This window comes from Microtus oregoni, unplaced genomic scaffold (assembly GCF_018167655.1).
Source record: "Microtus oregoni isolate MIOR12 unplaced genomic scaffold, Mior012 000050F_008, whole genome shotgun sequence".
NCBI classification, from domain to species: domain Eukaryota; kingdom Metazoa; phylum Chordata; class Mammalia; order Rodentia; family Cricetidae; genus Microtus; species Microtus oregoni.
In genome coordinates this window covers 36,031-56,065 of record NW_024543232.1, presented here as the reverse complement: position 1 = coordinate 56,065, position 20,035 = coordinate 36,031, and the positions used below count along the sequence as shown (strand labels likewise).

The following is a 20,035-nucleotide window of genomic DNA, read 5'->3' as shown; positions in this document are numbered from 1 at the left end:
CAACCCCATATGCCACCACAGCCAACGTCTCAATCATGAAACTGCAAACCAAACAGCAAATTCACCTAGACACTCGATCCCCATGTCTGGCAGCCTTGGTGCAACTCATTTACTTCATTGGTTTTTCTTTCCCCATGAGCGCAGGCCCTCACTCAAAGACAACCAGTAAACTCAAGGAGCAGAGACTCATCTTCCCCTGACTTTGTGGACCCCAGCTGACCAGAGCATCCCAGGGCAGGCAGCTCTCAAGAAGGCTCCTAGACTTCCTGGAGCCCCCACGTGATGTCACCTCCGCTGCCCACAATCTCTTCCCCTGACCCCAGGGAGCACCCCACGGTGGGGAGGTGCCTGGAGGCGGCTGCTGCCTACTGTCCCTTCGTTGGGAGAGCGGTCTCCATAGAGACCGCAGGTCCCTGAGCTGGACAGTGCGGGCCGCGACGACCTATGCACCACTGCTGGCGAGAAAATCGCTGCCGTCTCCCCGGAGATTCGGGCTGCAGCAGAGGCAGCTAAGGAAGATGCCTTTTCTCTAAAGTCTTCCTTGCCTGGGAGACACCAGCTGGGCCTGCACTCCCTGCCTGCAGCGCCAAGGCCTCTCTAGCCTCTGGAGGACCGCTCCTCTTGATGGTCTTAACCCTTGCTGTCTGAGAGCCAAGCCGCATTTCCAGGGTTCAGCAAAGGAAGTGGTACTCTGGCCGCCAGACTGCTGCACCTGTTTCTCAGAGGAAACCTCCGGGAGACAGCCAGAGAGACCCGGAGGGAGACAGCCAGAGAGACCCAGAGAGTGAAACAGTGAAGGCTTCGTGAGAGGTTCAGAAAGAGGGCATGAGGGTTCTGTGGAGATGGAGGGAGGGAGAGATGTGGGAGCAACAGGCAAAAGAGGGAATTGGGAACCGGTGCGGGGAGGGGGTGGGAGAGGAGGAGGGAGGCTCCCTGGGATGGACCAAGTTGATGTGAAACCCAGAGAGAAGCTTCTAGAATGGGGCTTGTGTGCCTGTGGGTCTAGGCCAGGATCCCTCCTTAGCGCGCCACCATGGTGCTTTCTGAGAAGCATCCTTGTTTTTCTCAGAAGGCACTTCTCTTCAGTGTTAGAATCATGGTTGAGCTATCTCTGTGGGATGGATCTCTCTTTCTTTCCCCGGGGATTGGGAGTTTACAGGGAGAAGGGACCACCATTTCCTGTAGTTACCATTAGGCCCGTGGGCTGTCGCGGGGCTCAAGTCTGTGTTCAAGCTCACAGATGACTTGTTTCCTTGGCATTGCCAGCCGCCCACACCATCTATCTGCCGCCCTACAGTGTGAGACAGAGTCCCTGAAGAGTTACTGTTTTCAATGGAGACAACATTAGCCAGATAGAAACGTCAGAGAAACTCTCCTTGAGATTCCTGACAAACATGAGGACCAGGACGTGACTTAGAAATAGACAGGTAAAAAATTGAGCTCTGTGATTCCTGTGTCAGCAGCAAGTACTTGGACAGATGTCCTCAGATGCCAGCTGCATCAGAAGATACTCATTGAGAAGGCCCAAGTGTTGTCCCGGCTTCTGGAGGACAGCTGGTTTTGGCCAGGAGACCTCTGTGGGATGGGAAGTTGCTTGTTATGATTGCACAGGTTTCCATGCCTTCCCGATATGGTTTCTCTAGATTGACTCACACTGTTGGCAGAGTATGGATGTGTGTGCTGACCTCTGTGTAGGCGCTGGTTCCTTAGTCTTGTCCAAAAAGATCAAGTGAGGGTCCTTCTGTGGCTGAACCTCGCGAGCAATAGAGAAGGGTTCCTATATTTTAATTGCTCAACAGCTCTCTGTCAAAGAGGCAGTGTCTTCACCTACAATACTTTGGCATCTAAGAAAATGTTTTCTCAGTAGCTTTTGTGAGGAAACACCTGTCAGTTACTGTGAAATTTGTACATGGATTGCACGAGATAGCTAGGTTAAGATAATGGCCGCTACCCATTTTCTTTAGTTTGCCTGAGGGTGGAAAGGAAACCCGACATCCTCACTCAGGGCTGGGACGGGCAGCCAGTTGTGCATTGCGAGAACCAGCTGTCTTCTCAAGTGATAGTCCTTTACTGAAACAGAATCTGTGTCCAAAATTTATTTACCAGATGGTGAGGAATTAAAGACCTCTGTGACTAGAAGATGGTGGATGCAAATTCAAGCCTAGATGGCAGGCCTGAGAGTTTAGATTACTGATGCTACTAGTAAAGACAGCCTGAAAAGAAGTGGCCACCATCAAAACCTAGCTGTGTGACCACTAGTGAGTTACTGAGCTTCTTTGATGGCCAGCTGCCTCATCTGCAGGGAGGATAGCAACACTGTTTGAACAGCCCTAATGTGAGCCTGCCAAATCCAAATGCCCCAAGTCCTGAGACTTTCCCGGCACCACTTTGAAACTAGACACAAATTCCAGAGCTGACCTCCTCCTGGCAGCTTGTTACAATGGAAGCTAGGGTGGGGAGGTGTCTAAGTGGTCCAGCGTGTGCTCTATATGCCTGGGGATCTGCGTTCAGTCTGAGCATGCACACAGACAAATAGAAAGACAGAAACACACGGGATGCTTTAAATGTGCATGAATTATATCAGTATAAAACTGTATAAAATCACCTGTAGGTTTTGTGTATATAAAGAGGAAATCAATTTTGCTTTTTATAGCCCTAAGATATCTCATGATATATATGCATATATCATCTACTCAGAAAGAAAACGCAGTGTCAGGGAAGGGCTACCCAGCCTGTACAACAAAGCCCTCCACACCCAGGCTAAGCCCTTCGTGATCATGGAGCCCCAGGATCTCCTCTGTGTTTCATTCCTCTCTGCTGACACCATCACAGGTCTTGCTGGCATTCTCACATCCGGTCCTGCCCTGCAGTTTAGGAGTCTCTGAGCAAAGTGATCTTGCAGGATTTGTGTGTGAATACAGGAAGTGTCACAACTTATCGTTCCGTTCACCCAGAGAAAGCCTGCGCCTTTTATCCCTGCAGTGTCCAGCGTCTAGAAGTGTGTGTTATCAGGGCAGCGGCTACACAACCCTCCGTGTTCTGCAGTGGTATCATGCCAGCTGTTTTTAGTGGAACCGCCTCTGTTTTGAATGACCATGGCACATCTGATTCTTAAGTTTCTGTTCCTTTGGGGCGATGACAAGTATTGTGTCTTCTCTCCCTACTCTTCCCGAGGGTCTAGCAGCCGTGCAGACCCCAGTGTCTTCCTTTATGTTTCACAGAACTTTGCTTCACCACACTGGCCTTGTTCTGAGGGTTGGGATCCACTGGTCATGTTATTGATGGATCCACTGTGTCCAGAAGAAGGCATACATGCCTGGCGAATGTACGCTGGCTAGTCTGGTGGTGTCGACTTGTAGGAGACGTGACGGTGTCACACAGGCCGTGGGTGGCAGGATCTATGCTGTAATCACAGAGATTAGTGGCTGTGGTGGCCAGGGGGGCTTGTCACTGGTGAGCAATGACTCTCTTCCCCCTGGTGCTTTGCTCTGTCCTCTGCTCTTCCCTGAGTCCTTCTTTTCAACTTCCAGGGCAGCTCACATCTCATGTCGACGTCTTTACTCCCCAATGCAGGAGCTCCCCAAGCTGATAACTGCTCAATGTCCTGCTCGTTTCGTCTTTCACGCTCATACTTGGGCTTCACTCAGCGTCCAGTGACTTTGATGTTCTTTTCTAGGGACACTGCTAAGAAGACTTTCTTCTCTTCCAGGCCTGGTGAGATAGGATCTATCCTGATAGGCACAGACAGCAGAGAACTCCGGTGAGTCAGGACCTGGACAACTCACCTGTCTGTGCAGTGTTCCTTGCTGGAATCCAGGCTCTCCCCTGCTGCCCTTTCACGTGGTAGGTGGCCACTCTTCAGCACCCGTTTCTTAGCACAGATGTGAGATTTTGACATTTTTAGCAAAATTTCCTGATATTATTTAAACAAATGGATTAAATAAATTCTATTTTCCTCAACTGAAATAAATTCATTTCCTAAGTGTACTTTATTACAGATGGGAAGGTGGGAAAGATAACATTTAATTTTCAAAGTGAACAACCTCTACTGGTAGCATTGATGGCCTCCACATTGCAAGCATTTGCTTGTTCAGCCACTCATTAATCCTCGTGCACACTGGGGTGCAGATGAGGGAGAGAAGGAGCCTGGCCAGGTTTCTTTGGGCTTCATAGACTGGCAAGGTTTGTTTGGCAGTCACCAGATCCTGAGGGCACAGCATGGCCAGAGTGCAGGTTGGTAAGTGTGTGCCACACCACTTAACCTGCTCTGGGCACCCACTAACTTCCGTGCCTTCCTTGTCTGAACACTGTGTCCCAAGAGAATCTCTAACTCAGACCTCTGGGGAGACTTAGAATCCGAATAGGTTCTGCTCCACCACCAAAGAGCAGACATCTCGAGTCAGGCAGACCCAGGCCGGGATTCCATTCTCTGTGATTATGTGATCTTTAGGCACATTACCCAGGCGCTCAGTGTTGGGGCTCTCCTCCACTGCAATGTGGAAAATACCAATTCTAGGAGGCTGACAGTCTTACATGTTTATCAAAAAGACCTGAGTTCTCCACAATTCTTGTGATAGAGGCTAGTGTACATTTACTAGGGTCAAGGTCCTGTGAACGGTGACCAGGGACTCTCACTGGCCACTCACTTGGCTCCCGGACTAGTAATTTAGGTGTACAGATAACCACGCCTTGACCACTGAATAGGCTGTGGCTGGGGTAGTGAAAATACAGGGTGGTGTTGGAATCTTAGGAAGGTCCCCAGACCAAATGGTGGGATGGAAAATGGAGAAGGCCTTGTGGAAGACGTCCTGTGTAAGCTGAGCTCTAAACCGTGGATTACAGGTGAAAGTTTTCTTGGCTTGTAACACCTATGCCAAACATTTCCTCAAAGGCTGCCGCCATCATCTATCCCACTGGCCACCATTTGCCAGAGGAATGGGTGAGTGACCCATAGGTGACCAACATGAGTGGAAAAGAATACCTGCTGGGGGCTTTGGGGCTATCTGCTCTCAAGAAAGATACAGAAATAAAAAGTTCTCTGCTACACTAGGCTTGTGGCATCTGTAGATTTCAGGAAAAGACTGGTGGCCCTCAATGGCGTCAGTAGATCACAGAGTGTACCTGACCTGCATCCAGCACCCTCCCTACATCCTCCTGACTGTTTACTGAAGCTGGAAATTGCTCTTCCTTCGTGAGGAAGGGTTCTCTTTACTCACGGCCACGGGCAGACTTTTACATCATGAGCACTGTGTATCTTTGTGCTTATATATTTGAGTGAGCAATGTGGTATGTTAGTTCAGGACAAGAGCTCTAATTCTTGACAAATTCCCAAATAGCACAGATCTCTGTGCCTTTATTTATCATCTATGTGCCATGTGCCTATATATCATCCTGAGAGAAGTTCTGTCTTACCTGTGAAATAAGTTTGTTATTAAGAACCAAAGTAGGGTTCTATGATGGCTCATGTGTGTAATCCAAACACTCACAAGGGTGAAGCAGGAGGATTGACATGTTTGAGAAGAGTCTGAGCTACAGAGAAAGACCCTATTACAGAAATTTAAGAGTGAAGGAGGAGTAGAATTGCATAGCCACGTCAGAGTGTTCTCTGAGTAGATGGGAAGGAAATGTGCGGGGGGAAGGAAGCAGGAAAGAAAGGGGCACGTTTCCTGTCATGACTTCGCCTGTTGCTGCTGGGGGTTATTTGGGAGACAGACTTCCCACTCACCTCGTGGCCTTCAGCACGGAACACAGGAGTTACTCTAGACTGCTCTGATGGGTCAGGGGCATTTCTGTTTCTACCCTTTACCAAGCCTTATGGATGGTCCTTGATCAGAATGCTGGCTCTTTTCCTGTGGATTCCTCCTCTGTCAACTACACATATGCATTTTATATTGCATGGGAATTTCTAATTCAGTTTTAGCCTCCCCTTAGGCCAGTTGTTGTCTCTTCTTGGTTGGTGGATACCACAGGACAGGTGACAGGTGACTTTGTTTGGATCCTTTGTGCCATTGGAAGCTGCCTGAGATGTTGCCTTGCTCCACTATCCAAACCTGTCCCCTTCCGCATCTTATTAAACAGGTTTCATTGACACCAGATGCCAGGTCAGATCCAGCCACTGGTCTCTCTGTACTTAGTATTCAAGTTTTGTATTTGTGAAATGACAGTCTTTCTACCTACCTCAGGTTTCTGGAGTGAACCTAGTGAAGGATGAAGGGAGACTCCAGCACATATTTTGTGTTTGGGGGGCAGTACTACGTTATGGAACCTGTTGTCTGTCCCATGTTTTCTAGTCTACATCATTTGACATTTGGCAACACAATGGCTCAGCCAATGTTTTCAAGCTGTTCTGCAGGCAGGTGTGCCATGTTGTGGCTGTGATCTGTAGAAGGAGCAAGTGGGCTGCGTTACTGCCACCTGGTTCCCGGCTGCCTGGGTAGCTTATGCCTTGACATAATTACATGGAAACTGTATTTTAAACACTGCCTGGCCCATTATATCTAGCCTCTTCTTGGCTAACCCTCATACCTTGCTTACCCATTTCTAATAATCTGTGTGGCACCACAAGGTGGTGGCCTACTGGGAAAAATTCTAGCCTAATTTGTCTTGGGTCGGAGAATCATGGCGTCTTCCCGAGGCGTCTGCCTCACTGCCTTCTTCCTCCCTGCATTCAGTTCTGTTTACTCTGCCTACCTAATTTTTTGCCTTAACAAAAGTCCGAGGCAGTTTCTTTATTTTTTTATCTTTTGTTTTTGGTTTTTCGAGACAGGGTTTCTCTGTGGCTTTGGAGCCTGTCCTGGAACTAGCTCTGTAGACCAGGCTGGTCTCGAACTCAGAGAGATCCGCCTGCCTCTGCCTCCCGAGTGCTTGGATTAAATGCGTGCGCCACCATCACCCTGCCTGGCAGTTTCTTTATTAACCAATGAAAATAACACATAGACAGATGACCCTCCTCCATTGTTTCCCCTTTCTCTGTTTAAACAAAAAAGAAAGGCTTTCACTTCAACATAGTAAAATTACATATAACAAAACAGTTATCAAATAAGAATTATAGTTACAATATTTATATCTATTTTATCTTTTATCATAACTAAGGAAAACTATAACTATCTATCTATTCTTCAACTCCATCAAAGACTCCAGAAGGATATAATATTACTTAAGTAAATGAGAAGTAAGCAACTTTCAAAACTCTAGAAATTACAGAGACATCTCACTGCCTGGACAGTCACCCAAAGTTCCTCTATACCGTTGGGGCTTCTATCTTTGGCCTACAGGCCCATAGTTTCCAGCAGACATTTCCATGAGGCAGGAAATTTCAAAGGCAGTTCAGTCAATATCTGCTGTGTCCTGCAGAATGTCTCGCAGACTCTTTCATGAATCAGGAACCCCAAAAGATCATCTCTCCTTTAGGCAAGTTCAGCAGTCCTCTTTCTGGGGGTTCTTTGTGTCCAGTTTATGCAACAATCCAGGAAAGAGCAGTTTCTTGCCCAAATGGCTAACCAACTCCATAAGAAGCCTCTTTGATGCCCATCTTCCTCTTGAAGTAGATTGGTGCTGCCAGGAGCAGACGTGTTTCATTGTCATGGAAAGCCCTAAGTTATTAAAACATTAAATGCCTTATTCTGTAGTCTTTGAAAGATATGAAGAATGCCTATTTAACTGAAATATATCTCTATAAATCTAGAAAATATAACTAACATGACTACAAGCTTGTCTATTATTGATGATTATTTATTAACAACCTATATTTCCTAATTATACATTGCATTTTAAATGAACTACACAATCACAATACCTTAATCAAGATCAGAAATACATATACATATCACAAAATTGACCTTAAATTTAAATCACTAAAGCATATCAATGCAAATTATTCATATCTATATCATATCCCCCTTTAAATGTAAAAGAATATTTATAAACAATGTTTGGGAAGATGGGCGCAGTTTCTTTTTCTCTCCAAACTGCTTCCTGCTGAATGGGGGTGCTGTTAACCAGATTTTTCATGGTGTAACCATGGTGTAACAGCAGTTGAGTGAAGTAATTTTTTGAAGGTGTTCACAGCAACCTTTCAGGAGGGTGTGGTCTATCATACCATATTGGGATAGAAGCAATCCACAGGGTCTCATCCTCTGTGAAAACAAAAGGACTTTTCCAAAGCATTATAACCTTAGATCCAAGTATTTTCAAAATATCTATCTTGGATGAGTTCAGCAGCATTTATAAACAAATATCTTTTAGCAGCTGTTGCTCCTTCCTCAGCATTCAAACAATTCAAAGAGAGCATAATAGCATACAGTATCAAGATTCTCTGTGTATTTTCCAAATTTGTGCAGCTTTATTTTAACATCTATTTCATATATTTTTACTTTTATTTTTTGAGAAAGGTTCTCTGTATATCTTTGTCCTGGAATAACTCTGTAGACCAGGCTGTCCTTGAACTCTCAGAGATCCTCTCTATCTCTGCCTTCCCAGTGCTGGGATTAAGGTGTGTGCTACCACACCTTGAAGTCACAGAGGTCAATCTACCTCTGCCTCCCAAGTGTTGGGATTAAAGATGTGTACCACCACACCCAAACTGTCTTTCTTTCTTTATCTTTAAGGACTTTAACCCCCTTTTAAAGCCTGTATATATTTTTAACAAACTGTAAACCATTTAGAAGTTTTTTTTGAAACTCTCTTTACTGTATATCTCTCTTTTTCTGACTACATGAGTCTTTAAGGAGAGGGTTAAAGCTGTGGCTTTGATGACTGGATCCAGCCCATTCCTTAGCTTTCCAGCCTCATGGCTAAGGTACTTACGGTAACCATGTTTATTGCCACAACTCTATGGCATTTCAAGGTCCCTGCCAGCAAGCAAGCTGCAGCATTCTGCTCATAGACCACACTCAGTCAGGCTGCCTTCCTGAAAGAGTCAGAGTTTTGCACTGGCAAGACAGCCCAGAAAGCCGGCATTTTAAAATGGCACAGCTTTTTCCTGCTATGTCTGAAAACCAAAAAGCATGTGTTCAGCTTTTCGTCAACACCATTTAAGTGTTTAATGGCAGGACCTCTTAAAAGAGCTGCAGGATTTTGTAGCTAAAGCTGAGTCAGGAAGCCTCTCTTAGATGAGAGAGCTTGCCTCTAGCAAGCAGAGCAAACCCAAGAAATTGCTACTACCAAGAAAACATGCTTTACTCTATTCTTCCCCAAGCTTTCTCAGGCTTTCTGTTGATTCAGTTATTCACGTCTGGGGGCCATTTGTAGAAGGAGCAGTGGACTGCGTTACTGCTACCCGGCTCCTGGCCGCCTGGCTACCTTATGCGCCGAAATAATTACACGGAAACTGTATTTTTTTAAACACTGCCTGGCCCATTATATCTTGCCTCTTCCTGGATAACTCTCATACCTTGCTTAACCCATTTCTAATAATCTGTGTAGCACCACGAGGTGATGGCTTACCAGGAAAAATTGTAGCCTACATTTGTCTTTGGTTGGAGAATCATGGCATATTCCTGAGGCATCTGCCTCACTGCCTTCTTCCTCCCTGCATTCAGTTCTGCTTACTCTGCCTACCTAATTTTTTGTCCTATCAAAGGGCAAAGGCAGGTTCTTTATTAACCAATGAAAGGAACATATAGACAGATGACCCTCCTCCATCAGTGATCTGTAGAGAAACTATATCAATCAGAAATCTATGTCATTTCTGTGCCTTTCTGCATATCCCTGTCTAGTGCTAGAGTCCTGCATTTCAAGGCATTGCCTGCACTAGAATGTGAACTCTGGCAAGTGCAGATTCTGGAGGGCTGGTGTCATGGCTGGATATGATTCATGGAAGAAGTGATGTTGTAATTTTGAGCTTTAATTGGGCAGGCCAACTGAAATGCTGTAACTCAGGCAGGGATTGTGTGCTGGGGACAGGAAACTGCATTACCTCAACCCTGGGAGGGGCTTCAGACTTTGCCTGACTTGATGAGGTCCATTCACACAATCTAACATGTGTCTCTTAAGGTTTAATTGTAGTAGGCTGGGATTGTTGGCAGTAAAATTTCTCCCTCTGGAAAGAACTTCACAGAAACATTTAGGCTAGTGTTTGATTAACCAGGCACCACAACCTACCCGTGGTGACACATAATATTGACCACTACTCTGGGGAAACATTACACTTCCAAACAGAAGCTTTGACCAATAAACATCTTGGGTTTGTTCTTCTTGTCCAGTCATTGTTTCTTCCCACTCTTCATAAGATATATGAGATGATTATAGCAATGGTGATGGTGATGGTGGTGGTGGCAGTGGTGATGGTGGTGGTGATGGTGATGATTGTGGTGATGGTGACCATGATGGTGATGATGATGGTGGCGATAATGTTGAGGATGTTGATGATGCTGGTACTGGTGATGATGCTTATGGAGGTGGTGAGGATGATGGAGGAGGAGGAAACAGAAGGTAGCCTTATTTAAACAATAATGGTGATGATGTTGGTGCTGGTGATGATGTTGATTGTTTTGATGATGGTGGTGGTGGTAAGAATGATGGAGGTGGAGGAAACAGAAAGTTGCCTTGATTTCAACTGATGTTTGATGTATGATTTGTATCCCTCTGAGGCAAGAGACAGTTGATGAAGTCAGATGAAGGATGGAAGTCATATCTATTTCCCTAGCTGCTCTCTGTATCCAAATAGGGGAAATTTGTGGGCCACCTTGTATTTAATCTCTAGAGAGGCTCATGAGTAGCTTCATGAGCATTTTTTGTGGCACTAAAGGACAGGAAATAGTTCTCAGGAGTGTGGGAGAGAAGGAGAGCAAAGTGTGGTTAATTGCTAGTTTGTTCTGTGATTTGATGTTATTGAAATCCAGGCAATTTCTTGATTAAAGGTCCTTGTGAGACTTATTTTCTCCCTGTGAGAATTAGCATTCTAAATGAAAAAATATACTGGGAGTGTCTCTGTGACATGGAAAACTGATCAGATGTGTGAATCTCTAGTGACAGTTGATTCTCAATAGGGAGTTCTCGATCTCAAGATCCTGCTCTAGCTGGGCAGTGGTGGTGCACACCTTTAGTTCAGCCCTCAGGAACCAGAGGCAGGAAGATATTTGTGAGCCTGAGGCCATCCTTGTCTACAGAGTGAGTTCTGGGATAGTCTAAAGTACACAGAGAAACCTTGTCTCGAAAAAAGAAATAATAAAAAAAATAATCCAGCTCTACATGCTTCACACCGAAGGGTTTGCGAGGGGGTGGTGATGGCTCTCAGGATTTAACCGAAGGAGCCTGAGGTAATAGAGTTTTCAAGGACGGAATTGTTAAGAGTCCCCCTTCCTAAGACATTTGTTTTTAATGTCTTATAAAAAGTAAGTCACATGGCTTGATAGCTTTCTAATATTGTTCTGAGTTTCCTATGTTTATAACAAATTCTAAGTATTTGGTGTGTATTGAAGAAACTACTGATGTGTAGGATTCCAAATTTGCTGAAACAACAGGGCCGGAGATATCATTCTTACAATTTAATTTAGCAATTTAAAGAGGGAAAGTGAGGTGGGCAGGCAGGTGGAGACGGAGAGAAAACGGGTTGTTTTGAGATTCATCCAGTACAGGTTTACTGAAAGAATAAGGAAAGATGTCCATTTAATATCTACCATTTGGAGTTCTTAGTTAGCATAGAGTGAGTTGACATATTCCTTTTGAATTACTCATTTTAAATACTGATTCCATTTTGAATTAAGCTATGCACATCTGTGTGCATGTGGATTTGTGCATCATGCTTTTGGTTTAAGACTTGTTCATACCTATTGTTTGGTCCAGAAGGCGTTTTTGTGCATTGTCTTCTAGAAGGGATATTATTATACCACCAACGCTTTTTTCTGAAATCTTTGATTTACTGCATATATAAATTATGAGATTGGAGTTCATAGCTTTGCATATGGTTATGCAGGGATTTATGTTTGTTGAGGATTCACCATTCTCTGATTCCCTTTGTGCTTTCCGTGTCCAGACTCATTTGTAAGGGGCATTTGTTGATTGTTTCCTTTTGTGCATCTGAGTGTCCATCAGTTCCCATGACAATAGTCTCGCTGATTGCTGGCTGGTTTTGTGTCAAATGACACAAGCAAGCATAATTTTTGAAGAAGTAGATCAACTGAGAACAAACTTCCACCACCATGGCCTATGTGCAAGCCTGTGGTTGTTTTCTTTTATTAAATTGGTTTTATTGAGCTCTCTCTCTATATATATATTTTCTGCTTCCCTCCCTTCCTCCCCCCTTCTACCCTTTTCCATGGTCCCCATGCTCCCAATTTACTCAGGAAATCTTATCTTTTACTACTCTGTGGTAGTTTTCTTAACTAGTAATTGAGATGGGGTGGCCAGTCCATTGTGAGTGGTGTCCTGGGGTGTATAAGAGGGCAGGGTGAGCATTTCTCAGGGAGCAAGTCAGTAAGCGGCATTCTTCCATGGCCTCTGTGTTTGTTCTTGCTTGCAGGTTCCTGCACTGGGTTCTTGCCCTGACTTCCCTCACTGGGAAACTGTGATATGGCAGTGTAAACTGAAGTAAGCCATTTTCACCCCCAGCTCCTTGTGGTTATGGTGATTCCATCATAGCAGTACAAAACACAACAAAGACACGGCACTTACAATAAGGCTTAAAAGTAAATGACGTGATTTATCCAAATTCATTCCTGTTTTTCAAACCTTGGAAATTCTACATAGGATGTAGGCTCATCTTTCTCTGAAGAAAAATATTGTTCCAGGATTTTGATTGGCTTTGGATTAATACATTAATTCAACTTGGTAAAACTTTCAACCAGAGCATGCATTTGGCTATGTTTAATGAGGCCTTCTTTCATTAGCGGTTTTGATAGTGGTCTATACACCAGACCCTGGGTATGTTTTTCTTACTTCACAATACATACATACATATATAGACATATAGACATATATATATATATATATATATATATATATATAATGTGTGTAGCTGTTATTTTTTGTTATCTGTGTTATTTTTCAAATTTAGTTTTATTCTGTTTACTTGGTCATTTTTTATGTGCAGGCCTTAATTTTTGTCTCGTTCTTGCTCCTTTTTCTGTGTGTGACTTATGTGTGCAGTGAGCATGCTGGTGCATGTGGGGGTCTCTTCACCTCAGAGCCACCTTCCAAAAAGTCTCCCCATCCCTTTATCCTGGATAACATCTATTTGTGGTCCCCATCCTCGGGTGTGTGATATCACTCCAGGCTTGTCCTTGTCTGGTGCGGGAGAACTCTCTGTATTCTGTCAATCATGTTATAAATAAACGCTGATTGGCCAGGCAGGAAATATAGGTGGGAAAACCAGACAGGAAATAGAAATGATGTAATGAGAACAGAATTCTGAGAAGGAGGAAGCTGATTCCTCTCTCTCCTGCCCAGAGCACGGAAGCAACAGGATGAGATCTGCCCCGCTGAAAAAAAGGTACTGAGCCACATGGCTACCATAGATCAGAAAAATGGGTTAATCAAGATGTGAGAGTTAGCCAGTGAGAGGCTAGAGCTAATGGGCCAATCGGCTTTATAATTTATGGAGACCTATGTGTGATTTTATTTGTGGCTAAACAGTTGTGGGGAACCTGGCAGGACAGAAAACCCAAACAAACAAGCAAGCGCACTTGTCTCTGTCGTTTATTCGGAAACTCTGTCATTAGTTCTGGGAATTTATACAGAATTAGCTTTTTCCTTCTAGGAAGATGCCGAACAGAAAGCTGAAATACAATGACTAACCCTGGGCTTTTCTTTCTCCCCTTGTCTCCTTTCGTTACAGTCTGGCTGCTTCTGGCTGAACATATTCAGCCCCACTACCTTCTCATTATCATTAAATCCACCACCTGCCCCTTCCTATTGAGACCCCGGGACTATTGTGGCCTCCAGCTCAAACTAGCTCCTCATGGATCCCCTCCCGAAATGGGAATCAGCATTAACTTCCGCGTCTTCTCAAGTGACCATTGTGCAGTCCTCCCAGAATGGCTCTGCACCTGCTCATCTCATAGCCTTAGAACAGCTGAGGATAGGCCTCCGCAGCCTGGCCCCCACCCCTGGCTCCAGCACCCCCACATCTTTGGCAGAGGGGATGCTCCAGCAGCAGTATGTGGAGCCAAAGAGCTTACTGGAGAATCGCTGGGGAAGGCTGGGTTTCCCTCAGAAGAAAGCCTTCCTGGGCAAGCTGAGGCGCAGGCACCGAGATCATAGGTCACCTTACCCAGTGGATAGGGACAGCAGAATCTTCCGCTCAGGCAACAAAACTCAGAATTGGTTCCGATGTGAATGCCTCTACTGCCAGACCCGTGGGCAAAGTATTTCCGGGGAAAGGGATGGGAGCACCAATCCTTCCTCCTGGGATACTCTAGTGCAGGGACTAGGTGGCCTTACCCTCAACCTGGGAGCTGACAGGCCGGGTCTCCTGCCAGAGGGGGCGCAGCAGCAGCAGCAGCACCTTCAGATGCAGCAACAGCACCTTCAGCAGCAGCAGCAGCCCCCACTGCTGGCCCATCAGGAGCCAGAGGGGAGGTGCCAGCAGGAAAGCAAGGGCAGGTTCCAGAGGCTGTTCAACGAGTGGTTTGAAGAAAACTGAGGTCTTCGGGGGATCCAGAGACCTGAAAGGATTCACACAGAGCTTCACTGCCAGCTTTGCGCTTAGGCTCCCTTGTAGGACAGACAACTCAGCTGTCCTTTGCGGGGACTCCCAACACCTGCACGTTCTGACCAACATCTTCCAGGCATGAGATCTGACCCATTCCCAGGAAAGACCTCAGCTTTCCGGCGTCTTATCTGTGGAGTACTGTGCCGCGTCCTAGTGCAAAGGAGACTAGAGACCCCTGGTCCTCACCTCCTCTCCTCTGCTCCCGTGATGCATGCTGACACTCCCTGCCTGGATCTCTGCCTTTCCTCCCTACTTCCTTATTAGTAGAGTGAGGGTGTCTATGGCCTTGTGAATGACCACGTGCTTCTGTGCCATTCGATCCAGGGGGAAGAATCTGCAGCTGTAGAGTGTGAGGGGACTATGGGATCGGACCATGGTGGCTCACCATTTGACCTTCTGTATAAAGAAGATATGACTGTGACAGTTAGCTGTACGTTCATGGGGAGCTGTTTCTTAACAGTTGAGGACTATTCTCCCACACTGGAATTTCTGATGGAGTACCTCATTGTCAATACCAAATAATAACCATGCTTATGAAAGGACAGTGACTTAGAACTCAGGTTGCTGGTATTTTGTTTATTGTCAGAGCTGTAAAATCCCTGACTGGTAGGCAAGATACAACAGGAGGATCTCAGCACCATGGAGATTCGGAAAGCAGGGTGGAGTGGACTTGCATGGGACTGGAGCGGGACGGTGTAGTGGTTTAAATGAGACGGACCCCCATTGGCTCATATGGTCATATTCTGGGTTCCTGACTGGAATATTTGGGGAGGATTAGGGGATGTGACCCTGTTGGGGAGGCGTGTCACTGGGAGTGAGTTTTGAGGTTTCCAAAGCTCAGTCCATTCGCAGTTAGCCCTCTCTCTGCCTCTTGTTTGTGTATCTGAGGGAAGATCTCACCACTGTCCCAGCACCATGCCTACCTGCATGCTGCCTTGCTCCCTGCCATGATGGTAAGGGAATCAAACGCTGTGCAGATATGAGCCTAAAATTAAATGCTTCTTTAAAAGTTGCCTTGGTTGTGGTGTTTCTTCATGGTAACAGAAAAGCAGCTAAGACAGCACAAGGAAATCCAGTCCAGTTCTCTTTGGAGCACTGCACTCCGTGGGACTAACATCCAAAACGGCCAGGCTGTAAGCTTGGAAGCGGATGCTCTTGTCCCCAGAAGAGAGTCCCAAGTGTCATTGGGACCTGGCTGCAGCTCGGGTGAGTTGTCATTGATGTACTGGCTGTGGGGGCAGTGGCCGTTCCTTAGAGGTGTGTGTGTGTGTGTGTGTGTGTGTGTGTGTGTGTGTGTGTATGTGTGTATGTGTGTGCCAATGAACATGGGCAGCAGCCGTGTGTGCTGCATGAGAAACAGAGCTCCACTGTATTATCTCAGAGTTGTGTCAGTATCTAGACACATTCTTTTCGATTCAAGAGACCGGGATGTTTAAACTTACACTGCCCCATAAGGGATCCTGCGATGTAGCCCCAGTCAGAGACCACTCTACTCCTGGGAACTGAAAACAAACCGTGCCTTGTGTCAGTGTGCCCTTCAGGAGAGAACCCAGTGTTGCCTTGCTGCAAAAATCCACCTGTCTCCTGGCAACAGAGGCAGCCTGAGAACATGTGAGATTCTCAGCTCCCGCACTTGCTGATATCCATGGTACAGAATTTAACCGAGCATTTCAGAATTACCTGCCAACTCCTGAGAAGAGGCAAAATAAACGAGGGCTTTCCTTTGTTGAAGTCACAGGCCTGAATTCAGAATGGTGAATTCAGAATGGTTTAGCACATGGCAGTGCACACTGGCAGTTTCTTTAGTAGGCCTAAGACAATATTTTGTGTATTCTTCTACACTCCCTCTTCCAGCCTCTCTCATAGAGCCATCATTTTCACAAGTGTTTGTTTTTAATGCCGTGTTGCTTCCTTGTTATGGACCTAGGTATGGTCGCACAGAGAGCAGGAAACCAAGCTGGCACACAAGCCTGTGCAGTCTGCTTTCTAGCGGCCCCTCCTTTCCAGTTCCCCTCTTTGATGACGGGAGTGAAGTGCAGAAACCTCTGGACACCTCCTGCTTCAATGGATCACGTGTTTGTATGATGCACTGTCGAATCCTCACCACTGCGCATGGGCAGGCATAAGTACTCCAGCTTCACAGAGGGTTTTTGGAGGTGCGAAATGGTAGCCAGAGACAATAGCCTTTGTCTGACTCCCGCACAAACCCCTGTGCCCTGTAGACACTCTTCGTCTGTCTGTGGCCACCCAGGCTCCTTATGCTACCGTCAGTCATTGAACCTACCGCCAGCCTTTTTTTTCCCCTCAGTTTACCCCTCCCCTATTTTTTGCTGAGCTGGCTCCATGGTGAGGGTAGGAGAGGAATTGTGGGGGTTTTCCTTGTCCTGACTTGGTGATCATTTCATCATGGAGGAACATCTGACATTGACTCCCAGTTCATTTCTTACTGTTAGAATAAAATGGCCAGGACTGGGTAAATAATGAGAGCAGAAAGTTCCTTTGTAACTAGATCAGGGTCCATAGAGCCATTCACTAAGGAAATCATCCAGCAGAGATGGGAAGCTAATGTTTTAAGTTCTGCTCCTCTTAGGAGAGCTGAGAAGGGGACAGAACAACTTTCCCAAAACAGCAACAGAACGCCCCACGCTGCCTTACATCTCATCTCCAGACCTAAGTGTTCTGGAGACCAGGGGGATTGATGAGATCAGGCAATCCTTCTGGAGCTCTGTCTAGCCCCTCTGATTAGCCACATTTCTGAGGCTGGTGATGTCTCTGCTCCTCTTGCTAACATCCTCCTCATGTTTCCGGCATGCTCTTGGTGTCTGTCCTGCATGCTCTTGGTGTCTGGCTTCAGGCCTGTTTTGAAATAATACAGAGTCTAGTTAGTTCCTGCTGATATCAACGTTGTGGTCCTCCAGGGGCTTCAGGGCTGGGGTGGTGGCAGGATTAGCAAAGAACAAGCAAACCAGTAACCATGCATACATATTCAGCTACTAAGCAGAAGCATGAAGATTCCTTTCTATAATATGGAGACAAACTCTTCTATATAATGCAGCACAAATGGATAGGTGTCCCCATCCATCCTCCAGACCCATCCCTTCTCACAGTTCTGGAGTCCAGGAAGAACAACACTGAGGAGCTGTCTTCTCTTGCATTAGTAGGGACTCATTTGCATGTCCTCCAATGGCTGAGTGCAGCAAGGCACGTGGACGTGAACTGTTTAGTCACTGGGCTCAGAGGCAAACACACTCACAAAATTTGTTTAGTTTGTTTTCTTGTGTTTCTTTTTGTGTGTGTTATATCCCAGCATTTGGCCAGATCTTGGCACTGATGTCTTTCTTGTCCACTCTCCACTTTATTTGCTGAGTCCTGTTCTCTCACTGAACACAGAACTAGCCAGAGATTTCCTGTCTCTTCCTCCAGAGTGCAGGGATTACAATGTAGTAATAAGGGCGGTGGGGCTACGTCCCCAACACCCCAGCCGCCTGCTCGGCTAGCTTAACCCGAAATAATTACACGGACACTGTATTCATTTAAGCACTGCTTGGCCCATTAGCTCTAGCCCTTACTGGCTAATTCTGATATCCCGATCAACCCATTTCTAATAATCTGTGAGCACCGGTCTTACCAGGAAAGATTCAGCATGTCTAACCTGGCGGCTTGCTTCATCGCGTGCGTCTGCTCCTGGGAGCAGGGCATGGCGTCTCTCTCAGGCATCAGCTCCCGAGAGGAGAGCTGTGGAGTCTGAGCTCTCTTCCTCTTCCTCCCAGTGTTCTGTTCTGTTTACTCCTCCTACCTATGTTCTAACCAATAAAATGGGCCAAGGCAGTTCCTTTATTAGCCAATGACCTTCCTCCATCATTACAAGAGCTCACCAGAGCCACGTGGTTTGACATGGATGCTGAATCTTAACTGTGCTCATCCCGCTTGCCTGGCAAGCACTGTACCCATTCAGCCTGCTTAGCATCCTGACCACCCTCTTCATGGTCCTTTTGCTCCACCCACTATAGGAGAGCCCTCCTAACCTAAATACCTCCTTCAATTAATTCTCCCCTCCAACATTAGTTTGCTGTGTTTCTACAATATGACAGTTTTGTTTTGTTTTGTTTCTTTGAGAAGGCTCATTCTTAAATAGCTCAGGCTGTCCTGGGACTCCCTATGTAGACAAGGCTTAGCCTGATGGGATCTCGTCCTGAGACCACTATTACCTTTAGTTCTGCAGCATTGGGCTTTTCTTTAAACTTTTTAATCTCTTTGAGCACTGGACTTAGCTCTCATGAACTTCCTGGTGCTCCTTTTCTCCTCCCACTTCACATTTTGCATCTCTCCTTCTCCAGTATTCTTCTTTCCTGTGTGCACCTGGAACTAAAGAGTGACCACTAATTGTTACCCAATACAGGCCACACTAGAGGGTCTTGAAATCTCCCCTTCCAGTGCTATTAATCTAAAATTCTTCGTGTTAGCATCGGGCAGATGTTATGAACCATGGCAATATGCAGCAGCAATCTTTTTGAATTATCACAAGACCACATTTACTGATACTCTTCTCCCCTGAAAGCTCTTGATCTGGGCATTCACCGCCTATGTGGGTCTCAGGATCACAATCTTCCAAAACTCTTGCAGTATGGTTTATTAATCTGTGCTTAAAGTGGTTGATTGCGTTCCTGCTCCAAAGTCCATATTCGGCTCAGAAGAAGCATGTCTGCCACAGCAATGTGCAGCTGGCTAGTGGCTTAGTCACTGCTCTGTTGCTGTGCAGACAGACCATGCTCGTGCAACCTTCATGAGAGCAAGCATGTAATTGGGGCATGCTTACAGTTTCAGGGGTTTAGTCTACTGACATCATGATGGTAGACAGGGTGCTGGAGAAGTAGTTGAAAGTTTTACATCCAGAATTGCTCACTGCAGGAAGGGAGAGAGAGAGAGAATGAGAGAGAGAGAGCGCGCCATTGGGCCTGGCTTGAGCATTTGAAACCTCCAAGCCCACTCCCAATGAGCTGCTTCCTCCAAGAAGACCACCAGGACTCCAACAAGGCAGCATCTCCTAATCCTTCTGAGAAGTACTCCTCCCTGATGACTACGCATTAAATCTTAGAGCCTACGTATGCGTATGGCTGGGGAGCCATTCTTATTTAAACCACTACACACACTGAGATTGGAACATGCTGGCTTGGATTTCCTCGATGGAATTCCTTCATTTCAGCACTTGGTGGCATGAAGGGGGTGTTGTTCAAAGGGCACAGGATCAAATGCTAATCTTCCTATGGTGATCACCATTGAACAGCCTATGCATGATGATGCTTAAGCAGTAAGTTAAATGGGATATTGCTGTGTCAGGGACTATAAAATGGTTTAAATACCTGAAAATGCTACTCCAGACTTTTC

General features: G+C 46.0%; 1 protein-coding gene across 6 annotated transcripts; it reads left to right on the top strand.

The window, feature by feature from the left end:
• The first annotated feature begins 317 nt into the window (after positions 1 to 317).
• LOC121436932 (protein FAM156A/FAM156B-like) lies at positions 318 to 15,654 on the top strand. 6 transcript variants are annotated; one of them, XM_041636830.1, is made up of 4 exons: positions 318 to 810; positions 3,710 to 3,843; positions 12,461 to 12,528; positions 13,775 to 15,654. In XM_041636830.1, the coding sequence occupies exon 4, from the start codon at positions 13,898 to 13,900 to the stop codon at positions 14,579 to 14,581; it is 684 nt and encodes a 227-aa protein (XP_041492764.1). In that variant the 5' UTR covers positions 318 to 810; positions 3,710 to 3,843; positions 12,461 to 12,528; positions 13,775 to 13,897; the 3' UTR covers positions 14,582 to 15,654. The 6 variants fall into 6 exon arrangements, with proteins under 6 accessions (XP_041492764.1, XP_041492765.1, XP_041492767.1 ...); XM_041636831.1 differs by lacking the exon at positions 3,710 to 3,843; XM_041636828.1 differs by lacking the exon at positions 12,461 to 12,528 and having other exon boundaries at positions 319 to 810.
• Positions 15,655 to 20,035: the final 4,381 nt, after the last annotated feature.

Bases quoted from the DNA above. Each gene is read 5' to 3' on its own strand.
- LOC121436932 (XM_041636833.1), top strand. From the start codon at position 13,898: ATGGATCCCCTCCCGAAATGGGAATCAGCATTAACTTCCGCGTCTTCT.